The sequence below is a fragment of the Haliotis rubra genome, unplaced genomic scaffold (assembly GCF_003918875.1).
Source record: "Haliotis rubra isolate DU_JTF1 unplaced genomic scaffold, ASM391887v1 Scf1737, whole genome shotgun sequence".
NCBI classification, from domain to species: domain Eukaryota; kingdom Metazoa; phylum Mollusca; class Gastropoda; order Lepetellida; family Haliotidae; genus Haliotis; species Haliotis rubra.
Window position 1 is genome coordinate 53,192 of NW_025765711.1, and position 26,864 is coordinate 80,055.

Here is a 26,864-nt window from a genome sequence, read left to right on the forward strand (position 1 = left end):
TGAAGCTGAGAACAACATTCTGCGCTTATAAAATCTATTGGCTGCATTCTGCCATCTATAATGGGCGCAGGTAACCTTAAATATATATCCTTCTCTCTCATTTATTCGCCGGTTAAAAACGATTTCTAGACAGCAACTAGCACCTCTCAACTTGTCCTGTAAGTACAAGGTATATTTTTGCATGTTAGTGTTTAGTCCTGAGCCGTTACGTAAAATAATGACCGCAGCTGTTCCATTACATCTTCCCAATCGCAGGCGGGAGCATGCTTGTCGCTTAACACGCTTTTGAAACTATTATACCTAGCATTACTTAAGAACCCTCTGAATCCAAGGTCATTTGCTTTTAGAAATAGATCAAGCAGACGATCATATATTATATCTGAAGAGATATGGATCACAGGTTCATGACTTCGAAGGAGCCAAGTACATTGGGGTACACATTTCAGCATGTGCACTACATTTTTCTGAACCGATTTTAAAGACGTCATTACTGAAAATGGACTTTTCTGCATATGACAAGGTGTCAATTTTAACCGAAATTACCAGATAAAAAGTTCTAGTCATTTATAACGCAGGTCGGTGCTAAGGTTATCATTAACTACACGGCAATGAGTCGGCTTGAGAGGAAGCACATCACCACCGGTGAAGTGAGGGATCGTCCAAGCCCTTGAAAATGGAGAAGGCAAATGACTATGATGACAGAGTCCTTATTCGTCTCGTAAGACGCAAACCAATGACTCTCGATAGAGTGAGTGAGTGAATTTAGTTTTTCATCGCACGCAGCAATATTCCAGCTATATGTCGGCGATCTGTAAATAATCGAGTCTGGACCAGGCAATCTAGTGATCAACATCACGAGCACCGATCTACTCAATTGGGACCCGGTGACATGTATAAACCAAGTCAGCGGGCCTGACAACCTGATCCCGTTGGTCGCCTCTTATAACCATCATGGGTTTCTAAATACCAATTCAAACCGGATCTTCACGGGTCAATGCTCATGTATATATGTTAGCTAATGTGACTAAAACAATACAACACTCAATGTACACTGTTTACTATGGTGGATTTACCAGGGTTAAAACCAGGTATTCGTGTTCATGGTTACATGTATTTCAGACGTTTGGCCTTTGTGTTGTATCTGGAATACATGAACGAAATGATGTAATGTGATTTGTCAGATAAACTGTGAACAGTTCACAAACTACTATTGTGAATCTTCTTATCACAAGTCGCCGTCATCCAAAGTCGGTTGACTAATTTACTGTGAAATGGTGTTTAGCACAGTGAACCAAGCAATGCAGATTTAGATGTTTCCTTGATTCTTTTCGTCACGCTTCGGTAATATTCCAACCTGTACATAGTCAACTCTTGGTTATTGTAATGGCCAACGTTGTTTTATTTTATTACTGGTAAATGCTATTTACAGTTTCAGTTTTATTTTTCATACCTGGATTTGAACCCATATCTCTTTATTTTTATTCAGGTTTTTGTTAGACTTTATTACCAGGGGCGGGTAACTCTTTAGCCATTGGCGGGTTACTGTAATTATTTACAATTATCATTTGTAATTTTCTCAGTAATTTCTATTATTTTCTTTGGTATTTATGTGGGTAATTTAAATCAAAATCACCCTTTACTTTGTTTTAGTTAATCTGACTAAAAGAAATTAGATGTAGAACTGACTGTGTTTTGGAAAGAAATTAGAACTTGGAACTTAGAACTTCATTGTTTTGGGAAACTGAATCTCTGTGTTTGAAAATTTAGAAATGAGGTTGATTGAGAATGAACTTGAACTTTCATGAGTATTTTGAAGAATGGAATAAGGAGAGAGATTTATAATTTGAGGGAAATGAATTGGAACTATTATGACCTTCAACATATTGAGTGACCTCGAGATGACATAATGATACAATGAGAAGTAGGAATAAGAAATAAACGTCCTGAACCTAGATGGACTTTTTTATTTTTCACACAAACAGTTATGCAAACCAACTGTACGTCATCGGCAGCCCGGTAAGTTTATCACACATTGTTGGGACGACTTTAACATGCTTTCCAGCATCATACCTCGTGAGAATGATGCGCTGGATATCTTAACTAAAATGTCAAGTTTGTTTACGTTTTGTTATAGTTAATACCGTCGTTAAGTTAACTTGCTTTGCGATGACATAGAAAACGATGAAAATAGTGACTATATTCTTCTTAAATGTATTATCTCATTATATGATCTGAATGTACACGTACTGTGACAGTTTATTGGCGAGGGTGAGTATGAGTGGACAGAGGATATATGTTATACCTCGGCTTGTTGGTTGGTTGGTTGTTTACAGCAATATTACAACCATATGGCGGCGATCTGTAAATAATTCAGTCTGGGCCAGACAATCCAGTGATCGACATCATGAAATCGATCTAGGCAATTGGGAACCGATGACATGTGTCAAACAAACAGTCCGATACCATTAGTCGCCTCTTACGAAAAGCCTGGTTTGCTGGAGATAAACCCTGTACAGTAACCCAGTAAACGGTTTTTACAGGACTGACGTAGTTTGGTTTTACGCCGCTTTTAGCAATATTCCAGCAACATCACGGCTGGGGACACCAGAAGTTTTTAAAGGAAGTATTGGTACCAAAGGTATATGGACTCGGCATCTGAAATAATATAACAAGCGAAGAAGACCCTAAATAACGCATATATTTATAACAATAACACACTAATGACTGTGAAAATACAGATAGGTGAACTCGATGTCTGGTATATTAATGTGGTTCCACATGAATGTTATATTTGATTTCTATGGTGTGGTATCTGGGTTTGTTTTCTGTTACACATCTTCATATTTTAGGGCCGCTTGATGCAGTCGACGATGCACGCCTATTCAATAAACCTAACAAGTCAGTTTCATACGAATGAGAAAAGATTCAGTTTCACACTTTTTCAAACTTTCGGAATAAGGAAATACCTATACCTATTGTAATATCTCTGACATTTAAAAGTGATTATCATTTGTGGTATTAATAGATACACGACATTTCAGGGTATATTCTCGGGTGAATGAAAGCAAGGAAGCGGGGCGCATGTGTACATGTGATAACATAAACATGTGCTGAGATAAACAGACACTTTACATGGTAAGCCAGTTGGGTGATTGGCTTTGACTGGTAATAGCAATGCACAAATGGAACCCTGAAGTGTAAACTTATACGTTCAGAGTTGGTAAAAGACAGAGGAGGGGTGGGTTAGCCGTGATTAGAGGTCGTGATCAGATCAACGTTCTTTGCTTCCTATGCTGTTATTCGCCTGATAAAGAAGTAAGAATACCTCTGTTCTTCATAATCCAGAAGTTGATATCCATAATCTTCCTCCTTCATCTTTCCAAAACGGCAAATGATGAAACATTTAAAGCATGTTTACCATATTAACTCAAACACAGTACGTTGTGGAGGGAATGTCTTTCAGTGAGTCAGTGAGTATGGTTGTACGCCTCGTCATTTCCGGGTGCTTCACCCGAGGAACATATTTCTCACTGTGACAGCAAACGGCTTTCAACAGAAGGCCATTGTCCAGACGACTCAGTCAACTCGGTGTCCGAGCCTGTGGGCTGTTCAAGGACATGACGTTAACGCTTGAACAGAAATTGGCGATGGAATTTGACAAATATGTTCTGGTCTCCAGTAAAAAACATTTTCAATGATTTACATTGAAACGTGTTTATAAATATCGGGTCATCATTATTGAACCAGATTCGCTTGTTCTGACGCTTGATATTTGTTTATAGTGTCTACATGAAGGTTACATGTAGTTAATACACTGAAGTGCAAATATGTATCGACCTTTTTGATCTTTGGTGATGATGTGTTGGGATACGACGATGATGTCAATATTTTAGTTTGTTATTATGTACTTCGATTTCAATATTTGATTTCTATTCATAGTTCCTTGTGTCGGAGCACGTTCATCCCCAAAGACAGTGGGACCAATCAGTGCCTCATGGGCCAGCTGCGCTACCTGAGGAATGTTAACCTTATATATAGCTTTTAGCAATATTCCAGCAATATCACGGCAGGTGACACCAGAAATGGGCTTCGCACATTGTACCCATGTGGGGAATCGAACCCGGGTCTTCGGCGTGACGAGCGAACGCTTTAACCACTGGGCTACCCCCACCGCCCCTTTCAGTGAGTGAGTATCCTTTTAATCTGCTTTCAGAACAAGCGATAACTAAATACACTACCGAGTAAAGATTGTATATACAAATTTTTGATGATAGTTAGAAAAGAGCCAGTCAAAAGATGATAACCGATGGTGATGTTTTTGAGACAAGTACCACTTACTTTCAGACCTGCAGTGTTTCGGCGAAGATCTAACATTTTAGGTCAAATTCAATTTCCAAGTGTACTCATTATTTGTCAGCCATTAAATTTATTAGTAAATACATAGTAATACGCTGAATATGATATCTGTTATAAAACGCAAAATGAAAATATTTTCAAGCTATATTTTATTCAAAACACATATGACAAGATCTTCAAGCAAGAGCGAAACTTTATATATCTTGTCAACGAAAGCATATAAGAATAGCCATGGCTCATTATTAACACTGCTACAAAGAAGTACATATAAAAAGGTGGGCCATTGAGTATGTTGTTCTCGAAACGTAAACGTATACACTGTACAAAGAGCCTAACCATAGATTATAGACCCATCTTTTCAAAACAACAACTAAAGAACTAACTGTACATTTGTCACGAATGTGCAATATTTGAACAAATATAAACATTCACAGCCGTTAGATGTAATGTACCCATAAGAATAACACAAATCACAAATCTACAAAAGTATTCAAACGTCAAGGCATATTTTACACCAAATCATTTACACAATACTACGAAGCCACTTTAAACAGAACGTCATACCATGTATACAGATCTTTTCGCTGTTTAACACCACACTGACAATTAGTCCAGCTGGTACTCATTTATTAGCACTAAAGTCTCACCTACATTCTACAAGTCTAAAATAACGGATATCTAAAATATAGAAGCCAAACAACAAGTTTCAAAGGGAGTAATGCTAAACCCGCACTTCTAAAGGAGATAGAAAACCCTAAAAATAGCACTTAGTTTGCAAACGTACTACCCAAAGTCAACTTCGGCGCTTATTAAAATGTAATAGTCCTTTTCAAACGTCATCATGATATCACAGCTGTCTAGTTTCAGAAGGCTGAAGTTTGTATTGGTTGATATCTTCGTCTGTCAGTGCTGGACAACGAAAATGGACTTTTCCCCATTTATGAAAACGATACTGCCTTCCGCTGGAATTGTAAGTCATGAAGTTGACGATGGAAATGCACGCAACTTTGATCTCCTTGTACATAACACCACTGCCCCACCTGCACTGACATCTCTTACAATGAACAGCGCTAACTTTCCGCATATGGTCAAAGACATCTTTTCTTTCGGGTACCTGTTCGCCAATCACGTTCCAAACGTTTGGAGTCATAACAAGTCGAAAGGAGCCTTCAACTACTCTTATATCGCTTGACAAGAAAGCAAACACATTGCAATTATAACAATGAATCTTGTATACATCGTCAGTGCTTGGCTGCTCTGCTGTTTGGATTCTTTCAGTTTCCCTGGACACCTTGTTCTCCTTCTGGAAATTTTCAATTTGTTGACGAAATGCTAAAGGGTCTTTCTGAATCTGTTCCTGTAGCATACTGATAGCTTCATCCATGACCGTTTCCAGGCGCATGTTGCTCTCTTCCTTCCTTCGAAGATCGTCTTTGCTGGTGAGTGTGACGTATGTTCCATCTGGAACTCGTGATGCTCTTCCTGTGGAGTATATTAAAAGGGTGACTTAGAAAGTGACCTGAAGAGTCCCTGAAACCAATATTTTGCAACTGTCAAAATAAAGGTTAGTTCCCACATGTCTTAGAAACTTAGGCTGTAACTGTACTGAACATTTTACAAAAGCATTTAATTGGAATAAGTTGTTTCAACTTCATTTAGAGAATAGTATACGTGTACAGAGTTTCATTGTGCTTCAAAGCTTGCATGAACATGTTCACCTTGCCGTCAGACAAGGGGACACGCTTACTCTTTTCCTTTTCACAACATTTATTAAAGAATGTTGATTCTATGAAAACCAGTACCAATATTGTCTCAGACCTTTTGAAACTTGAACAAAGGGGGAGGTTCTATGGATATACAATTTCTTTATCATTAATGTAATACTAATATAACTTTCCCCTTGTACACCACACCAACCTCTACATTCAGCTCAAAGATCAACTCTTTAGACGCATGTATACGTTCTCCATTATAATAATAATAGGCCATCTATAAAATGCCTTTCCACGTCACAGGGATATGCTCAAAGCGCATTATAAGATGTATGTATAACATGAATCTCGACATGACACCAGGACAGTCTGGTGGGTTCAAACTCATCCTGAGTAGGACCCTTTGTTTGCCAGCGTCACATCCGTGCTTGGTATACCCTCGTAAGGAAATGAATATACATGTACAGTAGCTTGAACATCAACATGACGCCATAACAGTCGTACATATATCGGTTATTTTCTGACAAATGGATTCTCTCCCCCGCCCCCCTCTCTCTCTCTCACACACACACAATCACAATACGCTTATCAATTATATCTGAAGGACCAGTGTTTCGTCAGCTGAGAAATGTACGTTAATTGATGGCTGGAGGTAAAACGAACTCAGATTGGGATTCACGTTGATATCAGGTGCAGATTCGGCCTTTAGCTTCTCAAGGTTATCTGCAAATTGACATAATATATATTACGGAAAGGTTTTCTGGGATAACATTTGTGTATCAAGTTTCATAAAGTTAACTCCCAATCTTTAACATGTTGTCTTGCTGCTTCGATTGTGAAAAGTGGGAAGGTGTCCTTTTGAGATGTTTAAAAGCATTGGATTGAACTCACATCAGTCCGTAGTGGTGCAAATCTTACACATTTAGCACATTTGCGTAACTCACGAGTGTGTGAGCTTAGTTTTACGCCGCCCTCGGCAATATTCTAGTTATATGGCGCGGTCTGTAAATAATCGAGTCTGGACCAGTCAATTCAGTGATCAAAAGCATGAGCATCGATCTACGCAATTGGTGTACTGGCAGGGGGACCTGGGTTCCTTACAGCAATAAACATTTTACCTAAAAAGAATAACTATAGTCTGTTTGCAGTGAAAACGTACCGATGAATTCTGAGATTTAAATGGTCAGTTGGCAATTATGAGGATTTGCAATCTTAATTTGATCTTATTCGATTTACTTTTTTGTTTAAATTGACATTCATCGGTACGTTTTCAATGCAAACAGACTATATATGGCTATTATAACTAGAGTGTAGAGGATATGTTACTTCTGTGGTTGCATCTTACCGGTGTAGAGAGAGTAGAGCTTCTCGTCAGTAGGTGTTCTGAACTGTTTAGCAGGACATATGGTATTCATCTGTGACAGGATATAGTTCATGGCATCATGTGTTCGGCAATCCATGTTGAGGGCCAGGGCTTGATTGTAGACCTGCAAAATATATACAACAAACAGTTACGTAACGTCAATATTAGGTATGACTTTACAATCAGGACACACAATACTGAATGTCAAAATAAATTTAGAAATTCCAAAATACACAGTGGCTTGGTGGACTGCAGTTATTTCATGTCATGTCTGTGAAAAGTGTAGAAGATAGGTAGGTATATTTTGATTACACTGTCAATATATGTGAACATCAGTAATTATAACAAAAGAAGAAGATGAAATTTCAGATTTGGCATCTTGACTCACGAGCTTTTGCTATGAAGTTATTTTTTCTGCAGCCGTTTGGTTATATATTTTCCTTCGCATAAACACTTAAATTCGACTTTCTTTGCAGTGTCGATGAAAATATGCAGCTTAAAGCGTTTAAATGGGGACAGTATACTTTACATCAATTTATGACTGTTATTAAAATGTCCAAATACATGTTTGCTTCCCATTTGTACTTACTCTAAGATGATTAACACAAGTCCTCTTTATCTGGAGGAACTTGTCACTGTATAGCTTATCGAGCCACTGTGTGTACCAACTTGTTCCCTTGGCCTGACACGAGACTATGTCTTTTATATGCGTGAGTTGATCCTCCGCTGATGTAATAGAACAGTACTTTAATGAACCCTCGATATCAGCCTCGGGCCACATTCAAAGGGTGTTGTTAATTGATTAATTGAAGTAGCTTCTGTAACGACGGGGAAAACGGTGGATTTTACACCTTGTACTTGTGTTTGAATGAAATCAGAACCATTGCTTCAAAAGGACTCCACAACAACACTCCCATTTGTAGTGAGTGAGTGGGTCGGGTTTCTACGCCGCTGTTAGCAGTATTCCAGGAATATCACGGCGGGTTAACATCGGAAATGGGCTTTACACATTGTACCAATGTGGGGAATCGGCGTGACGATCGAACGCTGAAACCCCTGTGCTACCTCCACTCCCATTTGAAATTGATTTATAATGACACCAAAAAGTACGTGTAATGACACCAACAATTAAGTTATTATTTAGAAAATTCCTTGGGAATAGGCAATGTTCAACACACTTATTCCAATAATGTTAAACCTTCAACTGCAATCTCTCAGCCATTCGATAGTTCAGTATAACGTTGGATCTATAACCTCCTGCAACACGACAGGGCCGTGATACAATAAATAGCGTGACAAGAAGAAAGTTAACACAATCTTACACTTGCGGTGCTTTTCTATGATTTCTTCCTCTATAGGTTCCATGATACATTTCACAATGCAGTCTTTAAAAGGGTCAGATATTCTTTCCTTTGCCACCTCGATCGCTGAAACAGAAAGTATTAATCTATATAATATTGTAAATGCGGTATGTGAACATTAGGAATTCAACTTCGTCACTCTTATCTTCCACAACCCGTAAAAGATCTTCAGTAACCCATGCTTGTCGTAAGTGGCGATTAACGGGATCGGGTGGTCAGGCTGGCTGACTTGGTTGACACACGTCATCGTATCCCAATTGCGTAGATCGATATTCATGCTGTTGATTGTCCGGTCCAAACCGGATTATTTACAGACCACCGTCATATAGTTGAAATATTGCTGAGTGCGGCGTAAAACTACACTCACTCACATATCTTCCAAAATATATGGTAATCGGCCACCTTATTGTTGGAATCTGCAACACGTATTCCCTTCATCGTTCATCCTGAACCACATTCTTCCATTAATACATCATTTGAAACATACCACTTTCCACATGATTCGCATATTCAGCCAGACTGTCTTTGTGTTCTCGGACAGTGACTATCCCTCCCTTGGCATCCATGTTTGCGCACAGATGGATAATGTGTTTCAGAGCACCTCCAGTCCCCTCACTTTCTTTCATCTTCCCCACTCCGACAGACGCTGTGAGACCGACCACCTGCAGGTAAAAACCGAACTCTCTCTCGGACCACATATCAGAGATACCTACATTCTCTTCCCACAGAGGTTACTTGTCATATCTTCCTAAGAACCTCTGTTCTACTCCGGCCATATTTCCCCGGTTCTCGAAAAATCCCCTAGCGCCAAAAAGTCGCAACACGAATTATCTCCCGTCTTCCTATCCAATCAGAACAGGTGTTACATAGACTAGATCCGCCACTGCAGTATTTCAGATAAAGCACGGCAGTTCCACAAAAAGATGAGTTTCACAAATTACACTTTTATTCGGATCACACCCAGTTTTCTGGACGATTAGGTGACACAGCCGTATTCATCCAATTTCAATACAGCACAAATAATTACCTGTGGTAGCTGTACATTTCCTGCTGAGGACTGTTTCATTTCCATATAGTGACTCATTATTTTGTTTGTAGGATGTTTCTCACGGATATGATGACACTCGTCGAAGATGACGAGGCTGAAGACAGAGAGGGATTCCAGGGTCTTTTTCTCTAGGGCATCGACGATGATCTGTGGCGTCATCACAAGCAGGTCACTTCTAAAAAAGAAGATAGTTACAGATTAACGTTTGACAATGGCCTATCAACATTATATCAAGCGAGTGGGGATATACAATCATCAGAAAATAATTATGCACGACTGTCATGGCGTCAAGTTGACGTTCAAGCTACTGTACATATATATCCATTCCCTTGTAAGGTTACTCCAAGCACGGATTTGAGGCTGACAAACAAAGGGGGTCCTATTCAGAGTGAGTTCGAACCCATCAAAGATCTGTTGTAGATACTCACTGTGCTATCAGCTCCTTGGTGCTGACTGGAGTCTTGTACTTGGTTTCTCCAACAATCTTTGTACTTTTGTACTTGGAATCAAGATGTCCTTGGCATAATTCATGCTGCTGGTCCACCAAGGTCACCTCGTTAGCGAAAAATTTTATTTTGCTCGGCAAGCCTTTATCCTTCATTTTTGTCAGGTGTTCCTGCAAAAGGAGAACAATATTTAATAATGAATAGATAATTCAGAGAAACAGAGAAGTTTGCAGCTGAGCATTTTCCCCAGGACAAAATGTCCTACGTTCCTTGTCGAACTGCAAAATACTATTAAAAGATCTATCATGAAAGTGAACATGAATAATTTCAATCGTTCATCATCTGGAGAGGTATTTGTATCACATGCGAACGACGGCAGCTCCATCCCAACCGTTTTCTATAATGCCCTAACATTTTCCCGTATGCGGTACCATTTGGACCTTTCTTATAAAGTAGCCAATATGTGTCTTTAATCGATTGAATCATCACATCGTTTGTAATTCTATATTGCTCTTCCGACTTACCTCCCCTCTGAGTTTAAGATGAATATATTTATGACTTTTAAGTATATTTATAAATCTTGTTCCTCCAGCTATCATAATAAAGTGCACAGTGACAAAGGAGGACGATAACATATGACGAGCTTAATAAATGAAACAAATAATCAATATATCAATGTGTGGAAAAGTCAAATCAGATCAAATGAGATGTTCTTAGGCATCTGAACCAGACACTCTACCTGGATTATTCTCAAAGCCACCACCATCTTCCCGCAGCCAGTTGGTGCGACGATGACGAAGTTTCCCCCACCGGCTGCTGATCGCACCAACTCGTCCTGGTAGGGTCTGTTCTCAAGGCGCTGGATCTTGTCACGTTCAGTCGACATTTCGAGAGTCACTGTTAAGTCATCCATGTCAAATCCATCCCAAAGTGTATTGTCTTCACAGGTTGAACCAGTCCCTGTGCTCATGTCGTCACGGATGTCTTTCCTTTCAGTCTGAACTGTAATAAATAGTGGGTATAAAATGTATTATTCCAGCTTCGTTGGAACTATGTGTCATTTTAATGAAGGTGCGCCAGAGTGACGCGTGTTGGGATGGGAGGGTGTGTTTGGCGGTGGCAACTGCAACTTATGGCATACTTATGACTTGGACAAACCAAGAATTCTAGTGTCTGGGATTGGACAAATCCTTCCACGCCTGGTGGGATTGCTGGTAAAGGATTCCTCTCCTCAACAGACATCTCATGAGATGATACAGTGTTGTTGTGTATTTTTGGCACAAAAAGGCAGATAAAATATCAAGCACTGAAGATTTTGTTTGAAAATATTACCGTTGCGCATTCGAATTTCTGTTTGAAAGATGTTCACTGAATAAGTTATTAGATTCTGCAATTAAAGGTATGCATGCATAATTGAAGTTCATTCATTTTTGTGGCGTACATGACATAATATTTGTGATATGTCTGAGTCTGATAGACAAACTACCACAAGGCAGTGGTGACAGGCATACATGCTTTAAAATATGTATAACAAGTAACAGATGATGCCACTGAGGCTCAATATCGTAGACGGGTTTAGGTGACTCACTGACTGCTATATTCAGCATGTTATATATTTCTCTAGAATACAAACTCCATTAAGTCTTCCATCAGATTTCGTGATCCTTATTCATTGCTTATGTTGAGGCCGGTGGGCAATCTAGAGTGAGTGACTTTAGTTTTACACCGCTTTTAGCAATATTCCAGCAATATCACGGCGGGGGACACCAGAAATGGGCTTCACACATTGCACCCATGTGGGGAATCGAACCCGGGTCTTCGGCGTGATGAGCGAACGCATTAACCACTAGGCTATCCCACCGCCCTGGGCAGTCAAGAAATTAAAATGTTCGCATGTAATGCTTAAATTACAGGTTCCATTACAACTGGGTACAATATTAATGTGTGAAGCCTATTTCTAAATAGGCTTCACACAATATAATATAGGTAAAAATATGAAATAATCACTCACTCAATACATGCAAATATGAAAAGTCGATGAATAATAACTCGGGATTAGTTATTTAAGTTGAAATCCTCATGCAACTGGTAATTCGATTGTTACATTAGACACTCACTGTAATGGTTCAGTCTGTACAGCCACATACCTTTGTGCAGCACGTCCTTTTGAAAATGTCAGGATATGACCTTTTACTGAGATTAAGGAAGCTATAACGCGAAATTTCGAGAAAATATTTGTAATATAGGTAAGGTACTTGAAACCAGAGAGAATGCAGTCAAAAGTTTGATCTTGCAACTCGCACAACTTACACTGCATGTAAGTGAATACTTACCCAACCAATCGTCCTACACGAGTCTTGGAAATAGCAATTTAAAATCAAGTCTTTTACTGATGTCCTCGGAGAAGAACTGGATAATTCTAAGATGCTCCTTGTGGGTCTCTACGTCGAGAGTGCTCTCGCCTCTGAGCACTTTAGCTATGTAGTCGTACCCTGAACAGATTTGCATAACTTCTTATTTTCATTTATATTAATATTTCACACTTAGCAATGGTAGCTGTATTGTATTGTTTCGGTTAAGAGACACTGGATGCCTGTTAGATGGTGTTGGAAAATGCTATTTTTATAGCATGGATTGCTATCTCTTGTCAACAGTGCAAGTACAGAAGTTGTAATATACAGGCCAAGTTTGATCTGAAATAATGTGGAAGAGCACAGGTTAATCTGGTATAGTATAAAACAGTCATGAGGGTGCTGCAGGCTACATATGAGGGCAAGCACAAGCCTCTGTCATTTCACATAACATCTAGACCAGAATTTGTATGAAGATCATCTTTTCAGCCTGGCCATCCAGCCTTGGTTCATTTTGAAAGCTTGGACTCTGCTGCTACCAGATTACTGACTCTATAGCTATTACTGTTGTATTTTGCGGTTGTAATGCCACTAGTTTATCATCCAATACTGGTTTGGTTTGTAGAAAATCAGGCGATATTTCCTAGGAGATTTCGTTTTGGTATGTTTTGAACTAATTGTTGATTGGTCAATACTTTCGGACTACTTTCATCGCCCTTAGTTATTTTTGTTCATGATATGTTCTAATGACCTGAGACTTTACTTAAAATGCCATCAGGAAATGATGAAACTTATGGATTGCAGACTTTAAAACAATATATGGTAGCACTACTTTTTTGTGCTTGTTTTTTATGACGTGATGGTGTCACTTGTTCCCTCTTCCATCATTCTTGTTCACTTGGATGTGTTCATACTCAAGTCTTCAAATGAACTTGTTACAGCTGACATAACGTTTTAATTTGTCTTGAACGATAAATATAGTATGATACTGGACTGACTGACTGAGTATGGTTTTACGCCGTTTTTAGCAATATTCCAGCAATATCACGGCGGGGGGCACCCGAAATGGGCTACACAAATTGTACCCATGTGGGGAATCGAACCCGGGCCTTCGGCGTGTATGATATTGGATGATAAAAAGAATCTCACCCTCGTGTCTTTAGATATCAAATATATCCTCACTCGTTGATATAAGTGATATAACTCGTTGTGACATATTTGATGTCGAAAGACACTGCGCGTGGGATTCTCTACATGTACAGCCATTATAATAACTTTTTTTAAAATTTGTTTCAATTTGCAAAACTACCTACTTTCATATTACAATTGTGAAATTGTACAACATTTCTTTGTTGTTCGTTGTTTTCACCCTGAATTCCTTTACGTACAGATTTATGGGTCAGCTTATTGTTTCAATTTGGAAATCGACACGTAACAGGTGCCAGTATGAACTTATACGAAATGATTATGTGAGAAATGTATGTCATATTCCAAACCAATGCCTGAATGATGTTGTGACATATTGCCTAAATCGTGCCTAACAAGATGTGAAATAAAAGATCATGACAAATGTGTGTAGATATAACACATGTATACAATCAATATTGGTGGGTGTCGACTCGATACGCATCAGAATAGATCCAGATCTACATGTATCGCGAAACACGGAATCAGTTGGAACTGTCGTTTCAAGGTTTGAAGCCAAAAGTGTCTCGAGGCCGGACCTGGACATCTGATGTTAACCAGTTCTTCAGTCATGCCAACTGATGTCAAAGACTGTTGATCTTCAGCAACCCGTGCTTGACGTAAAAGGCGACCAATGAGATCGAGTGGTGAGACTCGCTTATTTGGTTGACATCGTATCCAAATAGCGTAGATGGATGCACTGGATTGTCTAGTCCAGACTCGACTATTTACAGACTGCCGCCATATAGCTGGCATATTGCTGGCATAAAACTAAACTCACTCGCTCAAAGCATTGTGGTTTTAGATTTTGTATGCATATCATATCACGTCGTAACAATGTTGGAGGAGCACTAGTAGCGATGCAGGACAACGATCAATCACAATCAAAGCGAATTTGAGATTCGAACCCTTGGACTCAAATTGCGGGTCCGCTTCCCACGAATATCTGAAGGCGAAGTGTCTTTGATAAGTTGTAATCATTAAACTTAAAAACATGGAAATACACATACAAACTTAAGCTTACCATTCTGATCCAGCAGCTGGACGAAGAGAAGATAGTCCCTTGGTTCCTCGCCATCTTTGAGGGTGTCCAAGAATAATGTTGTGGCTGCTATTTCTTAATGGTCGTTTCCTTGGGATATAATCTTTATGATTTCCTCTGACTTGCCTATGGCATTAAACAAAGTACATAATGAGTACATCTTGAATTTGCGCCGAAACAATCTCATTCAGTCGTAAAAAGCGGTGATTGAAAATCACAAAAATGGTTCATCAAAAAGCATCGACAGGACTAGGTGTTTGCCAAAAAGGGTAAACATGTCAACCTCTATGGCCGCACTGCCACCTACTCATTTGTATGTCAACGCTGACATGAAAGAATCAAGAAGAGAGACCACACAATCCAGTAACAATGGACCAGATAATCCAGTGACCCTATAGCCCGTTTACTGATTTGTTGAGAATAAAGCTAAAGGTGATTACTATGCTCTTAACAAACAGGCGGAAACCATGGACTGTTATTTGGTTCTGGTGTACGTTTTAGTGGAAATTCGTATAACGATCTACGGATATAACAAACTAAAATAAGGTTTCCCTTTGAGTTCGTTTTAACCGTGATGTATTTGTTTTTCTGTCACTTTTATTCAGTGTGATCACGACCAGGGATGTGAACCACTGGATTAAAAATAACGCTCCTTCATTAGGGACAGATTCATGTTGTCATTTCAAATAGCTATGAGTTGATTTCGTAGTTTGGAGCGCGGAATCAAAATCCGTAGAATGTTAGAATATATACATATTTGGAATTTACACAAAACCATTTGAAATTTGATGATTGATATGCTAATAATGTGCTCACGTTGACCTTCAAACATGACAACAAATCGTTCATTCAATTTAAACCAAAACGAAGGAAATAACATGAAACTTCGGTAATATCCAGAATGCAAAACACTGTTGCTTCTCTGAGGCGAACCTGCTTGTAAAGTCATACCTAACAGTGAGGTTATGGCCCTGGAAAGCAAAATCTGGACTAAACCTCCTCAATTTAGGTGTCGCTTTCGCGGGAACGGTCAAGCTACAGTTAACACTGAATTTAACGTTCCCGGGACTGTCAATACACAAGAAAAACAAAGAAATGTGAATCGTCGTCTGATACCGTAGTCATGGTAGAACTTTAATAAATACATAACAATAAATGTTTGAGCCACAGACTGTTCACCGATAAGTCACAGTGATGGATCATGTGGAGGTGGATCAGGTCAGCCACGTCATCAGTGTAGTCCAGGACAGCAATCTAACTGGAACATGAGGCCTTGATAATCAGCATGCAGTGTGGTAGATCTGCTCGAACAGCCGGGCAGCTGAGGAGAAGGTGCCGTCGCCAAACACTGTATCTGCTGCACACGGTGCCCTGCACACATGCGCTCAGTGTTCTTGTTTCTCGTTAAGAACAGGCCGTGTGGAACAACGTTGTGGTGGCCTCGCAGTCGGGATACATCATCTCCGTAGATGGTTGGAATCGGCGTTGTCTCGTCTTTGCACGGTGGTTTAGCGTGGACGTGAAGGCCTCCACTTCCATCTCGAATTGCACTGGTTGGTGGGTGTGGTGCCACTGTAGTTAAATAAAATAGTCAAATAAGTCAAACAACAAACAAATTTAAGTCAAATCGGATATACATTTAATATTATAATCATTCATGATGATATTTTCTTACCTGCAAGACCGCTTGAAGTATGCCATTCTGGGTAATCACTGACGCTTTGCATCCGGCGATTACACAGCTCCTATACTTCTTTTCTCGGAGGGTTTTCCTACACCGGTTATTGGGGTCGTCCGCTAATCTGAAGTTCGGTAACCCGATGCTTTCATGGCAATTCGCTTTCGCAGCACTTCTAGCGCAACTTTGGTTTTTTGCTTTACCGATAAAAGGGAATATTGAACTTTCGCTTTCCAGTGCCGACACCAACAGTGACGTTAACCAACTGTTTCTTGATACTGTCTATTTTTTTTTCAACTATTTTATTTCTCTAAAAACCACCGTAGTACAAGAGCATATTTTAACAACAATTCATGTACAATTCATATGCATGCGTCTTAGACAGACAACTGAATACAATAACTAATTCCTTATACATATGTACAGTTCCCTATACATAAATAAGTGCATATATTAACAGGTGGATAAACACAAACGCTTATTAAAGATTGGCTAGCGTTTTTTTGCAACTGTATGATAAAATTTGACAAAAGCTGTTATATCTAGTAGTAGTTAGCGAAAGAACAAAGACTAATGTAGATATGTTGTTAAGACATTTTGTGGTGGGTAATTATTGTTCACGATATGAATTTAGTACTGGACATTTAAGAACATAGTGTAATTCATCACCGATTACATTTAAGTTACAAAGTGTACATCTTTCATCCCTCGGTATACTTTGCCATCTTCCAGTCTCAATTGGCAGGTTTACATTTAAGGTTCCAAGTTTTAAAATCGGCACAGAATCATATTTCGGTAAAAGTACGTATTTTTCAAAAGCAAGTAATTGTTTGTAAAGTTGATAAAACATTCCTTTCGGGCTAGATGTGATACTTTCCCTCCACTGTTGAATAAACTGGTCTGTTAAAACTTGTCAAGCTTTCAAAACTAGAAAAGACGTGGTATATACCGAGAGATTTACAAATACATCTGATAATCCAATTCTATCTAATAAACCCTTGATAAAGTGAATCCAAGGATCCGACTTAAATTTTTTATTGTATTTATTTAAACTGTAATTATATAAGACATGGGATAGTTTAAGTGTATCAGTATATGTTAATTTGTGCAAAAATTATAACATACGTTGGTATATTTTTATATATATTTGAGTTCTGCCAAATTCGCCGTAAACCATGAAATGCAGCGTAGATTTTCTTAGCCCAGATGCAAGTTTCAGACATTTTAGATGTATATTCTCTATTAGGTCAAGTTTTACAAATCCCCACACTTCTGAACCATAGGTTAAAATAGGTGTTATCATCACATCAAATGCCGATAATAAACAATCTAACGGTAAATTCAAATTTCTTGCTTTTTTCAGCAAGCTATACATAGCCTTTGTAGCGTGTTCGGTTATAGTTTTTATGCTAGTTACCATTCTTTTGTTTCTGTGTAGTTTTATACCAAGATATACATAACTGTCGACTAAACTAAGATTTTTCTCCCCAAATTTTAATATCATTTTCGATTTAGCCGCTGGACCTGAACCGAATACTAAAATGTTTGTTTTTGATACATATATGTTGGGTTGCCAAGTAGTGCAATATTCACAGAAGGAATCATGAGACTTCTGCAGGGCTTTAGGAGTAAGGGCAAATAAAACAGTGTCATCAGCGTAAAGTAACAATAAAAGTTGCAGCCAGATTTGTATTTCATTTTCATTAGATAAGTCCAAGTTAACTCCTTCGCAGCCATTTTCATACAGATTATTCTCTAGATCATTAAGAAAGATTGAAAATGAAAGTGGCGATACGTTTTCTCCTTGCCGTACCCCTTTTTGACATGGGAAATAATCGGATGTACTATTTTGTGTACCTACTGTTGACTTAATGTTTCACCCGATACATATTTTTACGAGCTCAAGAAATCTTCCATGTATACCGGACTTTTGCATCTTCGTCCATAGACCGATTCGCCAGACAGTATCAAATGCTTTTGTGAAGTCGATGAAGGCACACTAGAGCTTTTGCCTTTGTGATGTCAATATACTATTAATTGTCCGCAAAGTAAATATGTTATCGGATGTTGTAAAATGTTTTCTAAAACCTGCTTGAGCGGGAGTAATGATATTGTTTTGTTCAAGGAGAGATGTTAAACGCGAGAGGTAAAGAATTTTCCAACACAGCTTAAAACAGTTTTGGGTCTGTATGAACGTGGGTCAAGCTGGTCACCCTTGTTTTTGTATATCGGTGTTATAACTCCAATCAGCCAAGAATCGGGAATTTTACCTGTTGAAAAAACGAGGTTGAAAAATTGAACATAGAAGGGGGCAAAGATGACAATAGTATCGATTACGTAATCATTTTCAACATTGTCCAAACCCGCTGCTTTATTTCGTTTGAGTGTTTTGGCGGTAGACATAATTTCTTTAATGCTAATGTCTTTATTAAGAATACTACAGTCATATTCCAAATCGGGATGGGTACTTTCTTTGAAATTCAATTCATGTTCGCAGTAGTTTTCTTCATTTAGATCTCTATAGTATTCAAAAAAAGTTTTAGTATCAGGCATCGCGATGTTGTTTTTCGGATTTCTATCTTTGAGAGATTCCCAGTATTCTTTCGGTGACTTTTTCATTTTTTCTCTAAACATATTTTCAAGAGATATCCTATGTTTTCTGATATGTTCATTTAGGCATTTCTGGTAAGCTCTCGACTCGGTGCGTAGGTTTTGAAGATTAGACTGTGATTTATTTTCCTTAACTTTTCGTTTTGCTTTATGGAATCTTTTTCTGAACTTTCTACATTCTGTATTGAACCACGGCTTGTACTTACGATAGCAGGGTGTGTATTTCATGCGTTTTCGTGTCCCAAATGTTTCACGTACAGCATTAACAAGCACGTGCGCGAAGCGATCGGAGAGCGTGTTGATAATCGATAAATCTCCATGGATGGATACCGCTGTACGGACAAGGTTTGTAAGTTTATTTCCTTTATCCATGTCAACGTTTTGGCGTAAAGCTGCATTTTTATCGAGATTATAACGTTTAGGTTTAGCCGTTTTACTATGATCTACATGATGAATAAGTTTAGGTTCCTTTACTACATTGGGAATAGACTTGCTTTTCAATGTGAACAATAATGGGCAGTGAACATCTGACGTGAAGGGAGAAAAGTCTAAAACATCAAAATCGGTAAAAAGTTTTAAACTTTTGGGGGAAGTAATAACATAATCGATTAAACTTCTGTCATTTCAAGTTAACTTCCCAATATGATTTTCCACCCTTCCATTTACAATGAATAAATTCAAATTCTTACAAATATTTATAAGTGCATAACCAAAATTGTTTACTTTACCGACATCTTGAGATGATATTTCTAGCGGAAGGTTCAAAACATGTAAATATTTCTCAGGGCATATATCTCCAGTTTCATCTAAATCAAACTCTTCAGTAAGAAAGTCATCGTATACAGGATAATCGCATAAGGTATTTGTTCTGGAGTTGAAGTCATCCATTAGAGTAACATATTCACTTTTCGTAAGCTTATGCATAATTGAATGTTCTAGGTCAAGGAAAGTGTCATTCATATGTTTACTTCCTATAAGGTTAACAAATTCCGAATACTCTAATCTTTTTCTTAGTCCACATACATTAACACTTAAAAACTTAAGAGCGGAATATTTAAAATGCAGTCATCATCATCATCATCATCATCATCATCATCATCATCATCATCATCATCATCACGAGCATCGTCATCAGCATCAGCATCAGCATCAACATCAGCATCAGCATCAGCATCAGCATCACCACCACCACCATCACCACCATAATCATCATCGTTAGTATCATATGTGTCAACATCAACATTATCTACGACATATTTATCAACATCTACAATATTATCATCTTCATCAGCTATGTCAATGTGAGCGTCTATAGCATTTGTATCAACATCGTCGATTCCAGAAGCATCATTATTTACAATTCTGTTGATATATTTAAGTTTGTTATCAGTTTCAGAAACAACAATATTTACACTTCTGTTGATATGTTTCGTTTTGTCATTAATTTCAGAAACATCATTGTTTACACTTCTGTTGATATGTTTTATTTGTCATCAGTTTCAGAAACATCATTATTTACGTTTCTGTTGAGATGTTTAATTTTGTCATTAATTTCAGAAACAACAATATTTACACTTCTGTTGAAATGTTTCATTTAGTCATCAATATCAGAAACATCATTGTTTACACTTCTGTTGGTATGTTTTATTTTGTCATCTATTTGAGAAACGTCATTATTTACACTTCTGTTGATATATTTAATTTTGTTATCAGTTTCAGAAACAACAATATTTACACTTCTGTTGATATGTTTTATTTTGTCATTAATTTCAGAAACATCATTGTTTACACTGCTGTTGATATGTTTCGTTTTGTCATCAATGTAAGAAACTTCACTGTTTACACTTCTGTTGGTATGTTTTATTTTGTCATCAGTTTCAGAAACATCATTGTTTACACTTCTGTTGATATGTTTCATTTGTCATCAGTTTCAGAAACATCATTATTTACATTTCTGTTGAGATGTCTCATTTTGTCAGCGATTTCAGAAACATCATTATTTACATTTCCGACTACATACATCACCATCATATAACCCTTTCTGTTTGTCTCACCATCAAGACATGGGTATATACTTTTCCCAGCCCAGTATTATATATCACCCATCGCATGAGGGTGCCCAGAAAGAAGATGCAAGCCTTGTAATGATTGGCTCATTGTCACTCTTTTATGGCTATAAAAATCGCTAAATTTCAGGTTTTCTGGAAACCTTCAAAACTGAGTATTTCCCGGTCGTGGTAGAAAAAAATATTGTTTGAAAATCAGGTCACTCTTAATTGAAAATCACGGGCTTGAATTTATAAATTCATGATAACTGTATACAATTTTGATGTATCCTATTCTTCAAGTAGCTGTGTCGTTTTGTCTCCAGTATGAAAGTTGAACGACGAATGGCAACAAAACAAAGTAGACAGTTATTATAAATAATAAAATATTGGCACTGATTTGGGAAAGAAACACTCACGCACGCATACACAAACAAACAGTTCGACAGATAAATAATCACAACGTTAAAACTAACATATACAGGGTCCTGTCAAACTGTGAACAAAGCGATCATTACGCTACGATTGTCGTAAGACAGTGTTATGGTATATATCTTACGATAGTCGTAAGGTCGGCTGTTTTCAATACTACATTTCAGTGAAACGAAACTGAAAGTAGGATTGTATTTTCCGTGGCGGTTAACCGAGACCTGGTATTACCAGAATGCCCTTGTGTGAATACCGAATGTCATAATAAAGCTGAACAAGATATCAGTGATCAAACTGTGACAACAAGAAAAAAGGAAACACCTACTTTGAGGAAAACACATATGTGCAACCAAGGATCCACATCGAACGTGTCGAATGATAAGATCACGATAAACATTCTCCACAATGAACTTGATGTCAACTGCACTGTTGCCAAGCAACGGATCCACGCTTCCTTCTGCCATTACAGTTTATGGTTGGCAATAGAATAGCCTGGCTACTCTTCTGACAACATATACAGTATGGGACCCTACATTTTCTGTACAAACTGGTCAAGTGGAGCAAGAGCTGGGTATGGCCCGTCCGCTCTCCACAAAAGTCCACGTCAGCTTGGCTCCCCAATGTCTAATTATAGCATTTGTCTATTCTTTCATTGCAACATTTGTTTGCAAAGTGTGATAACTATCCAAACTGTTTTTATCTGTCTGCGATACAACGTATGACAAAAATCCCTTTCACAGAATCGCAATCTTCACTTTCGCTTCATAGACCTTCAAGATGGCTGCGTTTATGCGACACGCCCATGTTTCGAAAACGTTTAAGTGAATCAAACCTATAATTACATGTAGGTGGCAATGAAATTGGAAATTTGGCCAAACTACTACTCTATACAGACGGATTTTACGCTTGATGCGTATTGCTTGCATCGATGTACAGGGATTGAACCATTGTACAGTGATTGCATGAGTACACAGGGATTGAATCATTGTACATGCATTGAATCATTGTACATGGATTACATTTATGTACAGGGATTGAATCATGATACAGGGATTGAATCATTGTACAGTGATTGCAACAGTGTGCAGGGATTGAATCATGATATATGGATTGAATTATGTTACAGTGATTGCATCAATGTACAGGGATTGAATCATTGTACAGGGATTGAATCATGATGCACGGATTGAATCCTATACAGGGATTGAATCATTGTACAGTGGGTGCAACAGTGTGCAGGGATTGAATCATGATACAAGGATTGAATTATGTTACAGTGATTGCATCATTGTACATGGATTGAATAATTGTACACGGATTGAATCATGATGCAAGGATTGAATCGTGATACAGGGATTGAATCATTGTACAGTGATTGCATCAGTTTGCAGGATTGAATCATGATACAGGGATTGAATCATTGTACAGTGATTGCATCATTGTACATGGAATGAATCCTGATGCAGGGATTGCATCATTGTACAGTGATTGCATCATTGAACAGGGATTGAATCATTATACAATGATTGGATGTTTTCACCGTGATTGCATCAGACAGTGACTGAATCAGCAAGTTAGCAAGTCAGCAAGCAGAAGCAGCCAGTGTCTATCTTGACAGCATCTAGAAGTCACGCAAACTCTCTGCTGTTTGTAGAAACACTGGGACATAATGGTGGTTATAGTTGTATGTGCCCAAGCTGAAATCAAATTTAAGCACAGAAAACTAGAGACCTGGCGGTGTCCTTCCATTACGCAGACAGCCAGTTCGCAGACACCTTAAAACAACATTTACGGTTCAGTGAACAGATTATCTATCACCTGTTGCCTACACCTTATAATGGATTAGTCCAAATAAAAATACACAGGAACAAACTGAAGCTATATTATTTATTTTGAAAAGATGGCCGAAAAGACGGTAATTTGAATTTTTATTGCTGCAATATAAAAACAGTCTATTTTGATAAACATTTCGGTTTAACTTTCTAGTCTAACGGGAGTCGGCATCATCATATTGAAGTAGTAGAGAGAAAGACAGTCCGGGACCAGTTCCAACAAAAGCCTCTGCAAAGCCTTATTTACCAAATAAGGTTTTTGTCGGACCCTTAGCTCTTGCTACCATTTCCCCTACTATGAAAAAGTTTGAGACGCTAGCGGGGTACGAACGCCCAATGTTATACCTCTTAACCGACTGAGCTACCGGGGACTTGGCTGAAGTTCATCTATGCCGTGTTGACAGGAGGTAACACTGTACCGTACGGTACGATCAATAATTCCGCTCTTACAAACCCCCTACCTGGCCCATCCCTCAAGTAGTATAAGTTAGGCTCGTCTGCTTTGATGTCCACTTTATCTATGTTGTAAGTTTTGACTGACCATATAGGATCGGTGGCTCGCTTACGGCTATCACCCTCGTGTTCCCCCGGCTGGTATAGATACCTCACTAGGGCCCTATCTGGTATCTGTTTCTCCTTCCCACGTAATGGAGCAGCCGGCTCTGCAACTATTGATTTTAGTTTGATAAGCGTCTGCGGTTTCTTATCCGTGAGCCGGGTGACTTCATGGTTGATTGCCGACACCACCTTGGGTAACCTCGCGACCCATTCAGTCGATCGTTTTCCGGGTTACCATCTCCTAGCATACTGATGTCCGAATAAGCGCTCAGCCAAAGTCCTATTAAATCTCTCAACTATGGCTTTGGCTACGATGGGCTCCGCCGTGCCACGCCTGACCTTTGTATCGTGTTTGGCTAGCAGTTGTGACACGGCACCCATGAATTCCCGTCGGGGTCAACTTGCAGCTCTGTTGGCCACGCCAGCGGACTGGGCGCTTTGTATATGCGTTCGAATCCCTCTGGCTACCTGGGCAAAGAATCTTTTTCGTGGTCAAGGGCTCGGCTTCCTTTGTAGCGACTGGCTACGTCCACTACGGTTAAGGCATACTTGTACCTCTTGTCGTGGGGTAGGAACAGTAGGTCTGCCTGGTGAACGCTATTAGGTATGTTAATACCGAACCCTCCTTCTAGGCACGAAGCGTGGTGCCGGCAAATAGATCTGCCACAGGGCTTGTTTTCAAGCCACGCTTTGGCTTTCTCCGGGTACTCGCGCCATTTTAGCCAGCTTATCTACAGCTTAGCTCCTTTCCAGTACCCACGCTGGCTATAGTAAATAGCCTCAAACTTTCTCTGGTTCCGCGGACATGTTCAATTTTCTCATGTCCATACGCGTGCGTGTTTATCCCATCAATAGCTATCCAACGTTTAGTGTCCATAGGTGACAGGGACGTCTTGTTTATAGTCAGTCCGTATATCTTATGACCATCACTTCTAAGTGTGTTCATTTTATGCCTAAAGGTACGGGTCTTGAACAGGGCTTCCTTTGAATCTGGCGGTTTGATGTGTTGTTTCACCACATACTTCTTAACACCCTTAGCCTTCCGGATTTCACCATTGTCGGCCTTCAGTATGGAGTACATCTTAGGCCTCAACCCTATGTACTCGGCTATGGGCGTGCCAGCACACTCGTCCTTCATCTTACCTAGGACCTTTTTATTTACCGTACTGTGTATGACATGGTCCTTAGGGTAGTCGCTGGTGTCATACAAATCGAGGTGTTTTTCCATGTCAACGTACACGTCCTCGGTTCGAATCTCCATCAGCAGGGAATCCGTGTCAGTGTACAGAACTTCACACCTGTCGCCGTACTGTTTCTTAAGTTCGTTGTAGTAAAAGTCGTACATCAGGTGTTTGGATAAATCGAGGATGCTCATCCCCACGTAAACAGGCCGGTTGAATTTTATGTGGCTTTTCTTCATGTGTAGGGCAACTCAGGTCATCGGTGAATATCTTGCTACGGTTGAATGCCGACTGGCTATCAGTCTCCTGAGCTTGTCTTCCTCATTCGACCGAACCAGCTTCACGGTCACGTTTCCTCAGGTTCTCCATAGTCTTACCAAACACCGAAGTTGTTCATGAGCTTGTAGAGGTTTTTCTCAAAGTCACTGGTGGCCAGCTGGAGGTCCGTGTTCATTCTGATGTAAGTATTCCATCCAGGGGGCTCTGGGTGAACACGAGCACCCTGTGTATTTTGGTCAGCCTCATACCCAACGACAGGTACAGCTGTAGGTTGCGATAGTGAACGATGTACTTGGTCTTATTCATTAAGTTAGGCACGAGTTTTCAACGTTGTCACACGCCCACCTAATAAGTTATGTTGGTACTCAGACATCCAGTCTGGGTTAACCCTCATACGTTCGGGGCCAGGGGGTAGCTATTGTGTGATGCGTGTGTAATTCCTTGGGGTATTCCAAGTCAACCTCGAGGATATAACCTTTGTTTGAATCCGGTGCGATGCTCATAACATCGACCTCATGTGACGCCCATTCGAATCCCCTGTGGGTAGATACTGGCTCATGGGCCCAACCGTACAGATTGTTGGCGCCGAGGTAGAGAATGTGATTGGTTGGCTTGCTAGGGTCGTAGCCCTTAACGTATTGATTATTTGCTTTCGCGTATCGTTTGGTTGCCATGGAGATCCCACCTCGCAAGCCTTTCTCAATGAATAGGTGCATGTCGTAATCAGTAAGCAATTCCAACTTAACTCCGGTCTTTTTAAGCAAGGCATCCCACGACAGACCTGGGCTGGTGTAATACCATGCGGGGTCGAGTTTATACTGCTTGAAACACGTCCGCCTAAACGTCTCAAACACGTCGGCTAACAGCAGTACATCCGTCCTCAAGTACAGGTCGTGATAATCCCCCAGGTTCTTACAACCCAGTTTATTCCATACGTTAATCGCGTGCGAGTAATCGTCTTGGGATATTTCCGAGTCTGTCAGATTGCTGTAAAATTCTCTGATAGGGGGTAGTCTGGTCTCGGTGAACTTGGGCCAACTATCCATGTACTCATAGGGGTACACACCCTTCCTCATAAGCAGGGGTCTAGTCTCGGCGTCTGTGTATCGGTCGGTGATAGGGGAAGGTATCATTGGCCTTGACCAGACTGTCTAATGAAGACAAGAGAAATTGTACTGAATCTATGAACCTAAGACCGTTTAAGCTGAAGGAGATGTATCTCTCCATGTTGTTGGGAATGCACGTTATATTACCATCGATTTTCGCGATGGCCTGCATGATTAAGTGAGAGTCGTACCCTCTCAAGTTGTGAAAGACAACGGGGATGTTTATTGTCTTAGGGTTGATTCTAAGCTTGAGGTTACACGTGCTGTGAGCCGCGCCTCTAT

At 39.4% G+C, this 26,864-nt stretch overlaps 2 protein-coding genes across 4 annotated transcripts in view; both read right to left on the bottom strand.

The window, feature by feature from the left end:
* LOC124272850 (antiviral innate immune response receptor RIG-I-like) overlaps window positions 1-12,060 on the bottom strand; it is a 33,429-nt gene extending 21,369 nt beyond the window's left edge. The window contains exons 1-9 of the mRNA XM_046708070.1: window positions 11,026-12,060; window positions 10,269-10,456; window positions 9,820-10,015; window positions 9,280-9,454; window positions 8,754-8,858; window positions 8,021-8,157; window positions 7,414-7,555; window positions 6,732-6,791; window positions 5,594-5,838 (exon numbers count right to left, since the gene is read on the bottom strand). Of these exons, the coding sequence (XP_046564026.1) occupies window positions 5,594-5,838; window positions 6,732-6,791; window positions 7,414-7,555; window positions 8,021-8,157; window positions 8,754-8,858; window positions 9,280-9,454; window positions 9,820-10,015; window positions 10,269-10,456; window positions 11,026-11,256 (1,479 nt within the window). The 5' untranslated portion in view covers window positions 11,257-12,060. The remainder of the gene's footprint in view (window positions 1-5,593; window positions 5,839-6,731; window positions 6,792-7,413; window positions 7,556-8,020; window positions 8,158-8,753; window positions 8,859-9,279; window positions 9,455-9,819; window positions 10,016-10,268; window positions 10,457-11,025) is intronic.
* A 531-nt stretch (window positions 12,061-12,591) lies between these two features.
* LOC124272851 lies at window positions 12,592-22,339 on the bottom strand. Of its 3 annotated transcripts, none has more exons than XR_006897447.1 (3): window positions 21,952-22,261; window positions 14,847-14,990; window positions 12,592-12,778 (listed from the first exon to the last, which is right to left on the bottom strand). XR_006897447.1 is itself a non-coding variant. In XM_046708071.1 (2 exons), exons 1-2 carry the CDS (start codon window positions 22,088-22,090, stop codon window positions 16,096-16,098), a joined length of 480 nt encoding a protein of 159 aa, XP_046564027.1. In that variant the 5' UTR covers window positions 22,091-22,339; the 3' UTR covers window positions 15,969-16,095. The 3 variants fall into 3 exon arrangements, 1 of the variants encoding a protein (XP_046564027.1); XR_006897448.1 differs by lacking the exon at window positions 12,592-12,778 and adding an exon at window positions 12,818-12,979 and having other exon boundaries at window positions 21,952-22,263; XM_046708071.1 differs by lacking the exons at window positions 12,592-12,778; window positions 14,847-14,990 and adding an exon at window positions 15,969-16,436 and having other exon boundaries at window positions 21,952-22,339.
* Window positions 22,340-26,864: the final 4,525 nt, after the last annotated feature.

What these genes read in the sequence shown, in the direction of transcription:
- LOC124272851 (XM_046708071.1), bottom strand. Translation starts at nt 22,090, where the DNA reads ATGGCAGAAGGAAGCGTGGATCCGTTGCTTGGCAACAGTGCAGTTGAC. An exon ending in ACATATGTGTTTTCCTCAAA is followed by an intron (nt 16,437 to 21,951) that starts GTAGGTGTTTCC and finishes ATTTAACTACAG; the next exon opens with TGGCACCACACCCACCAACC.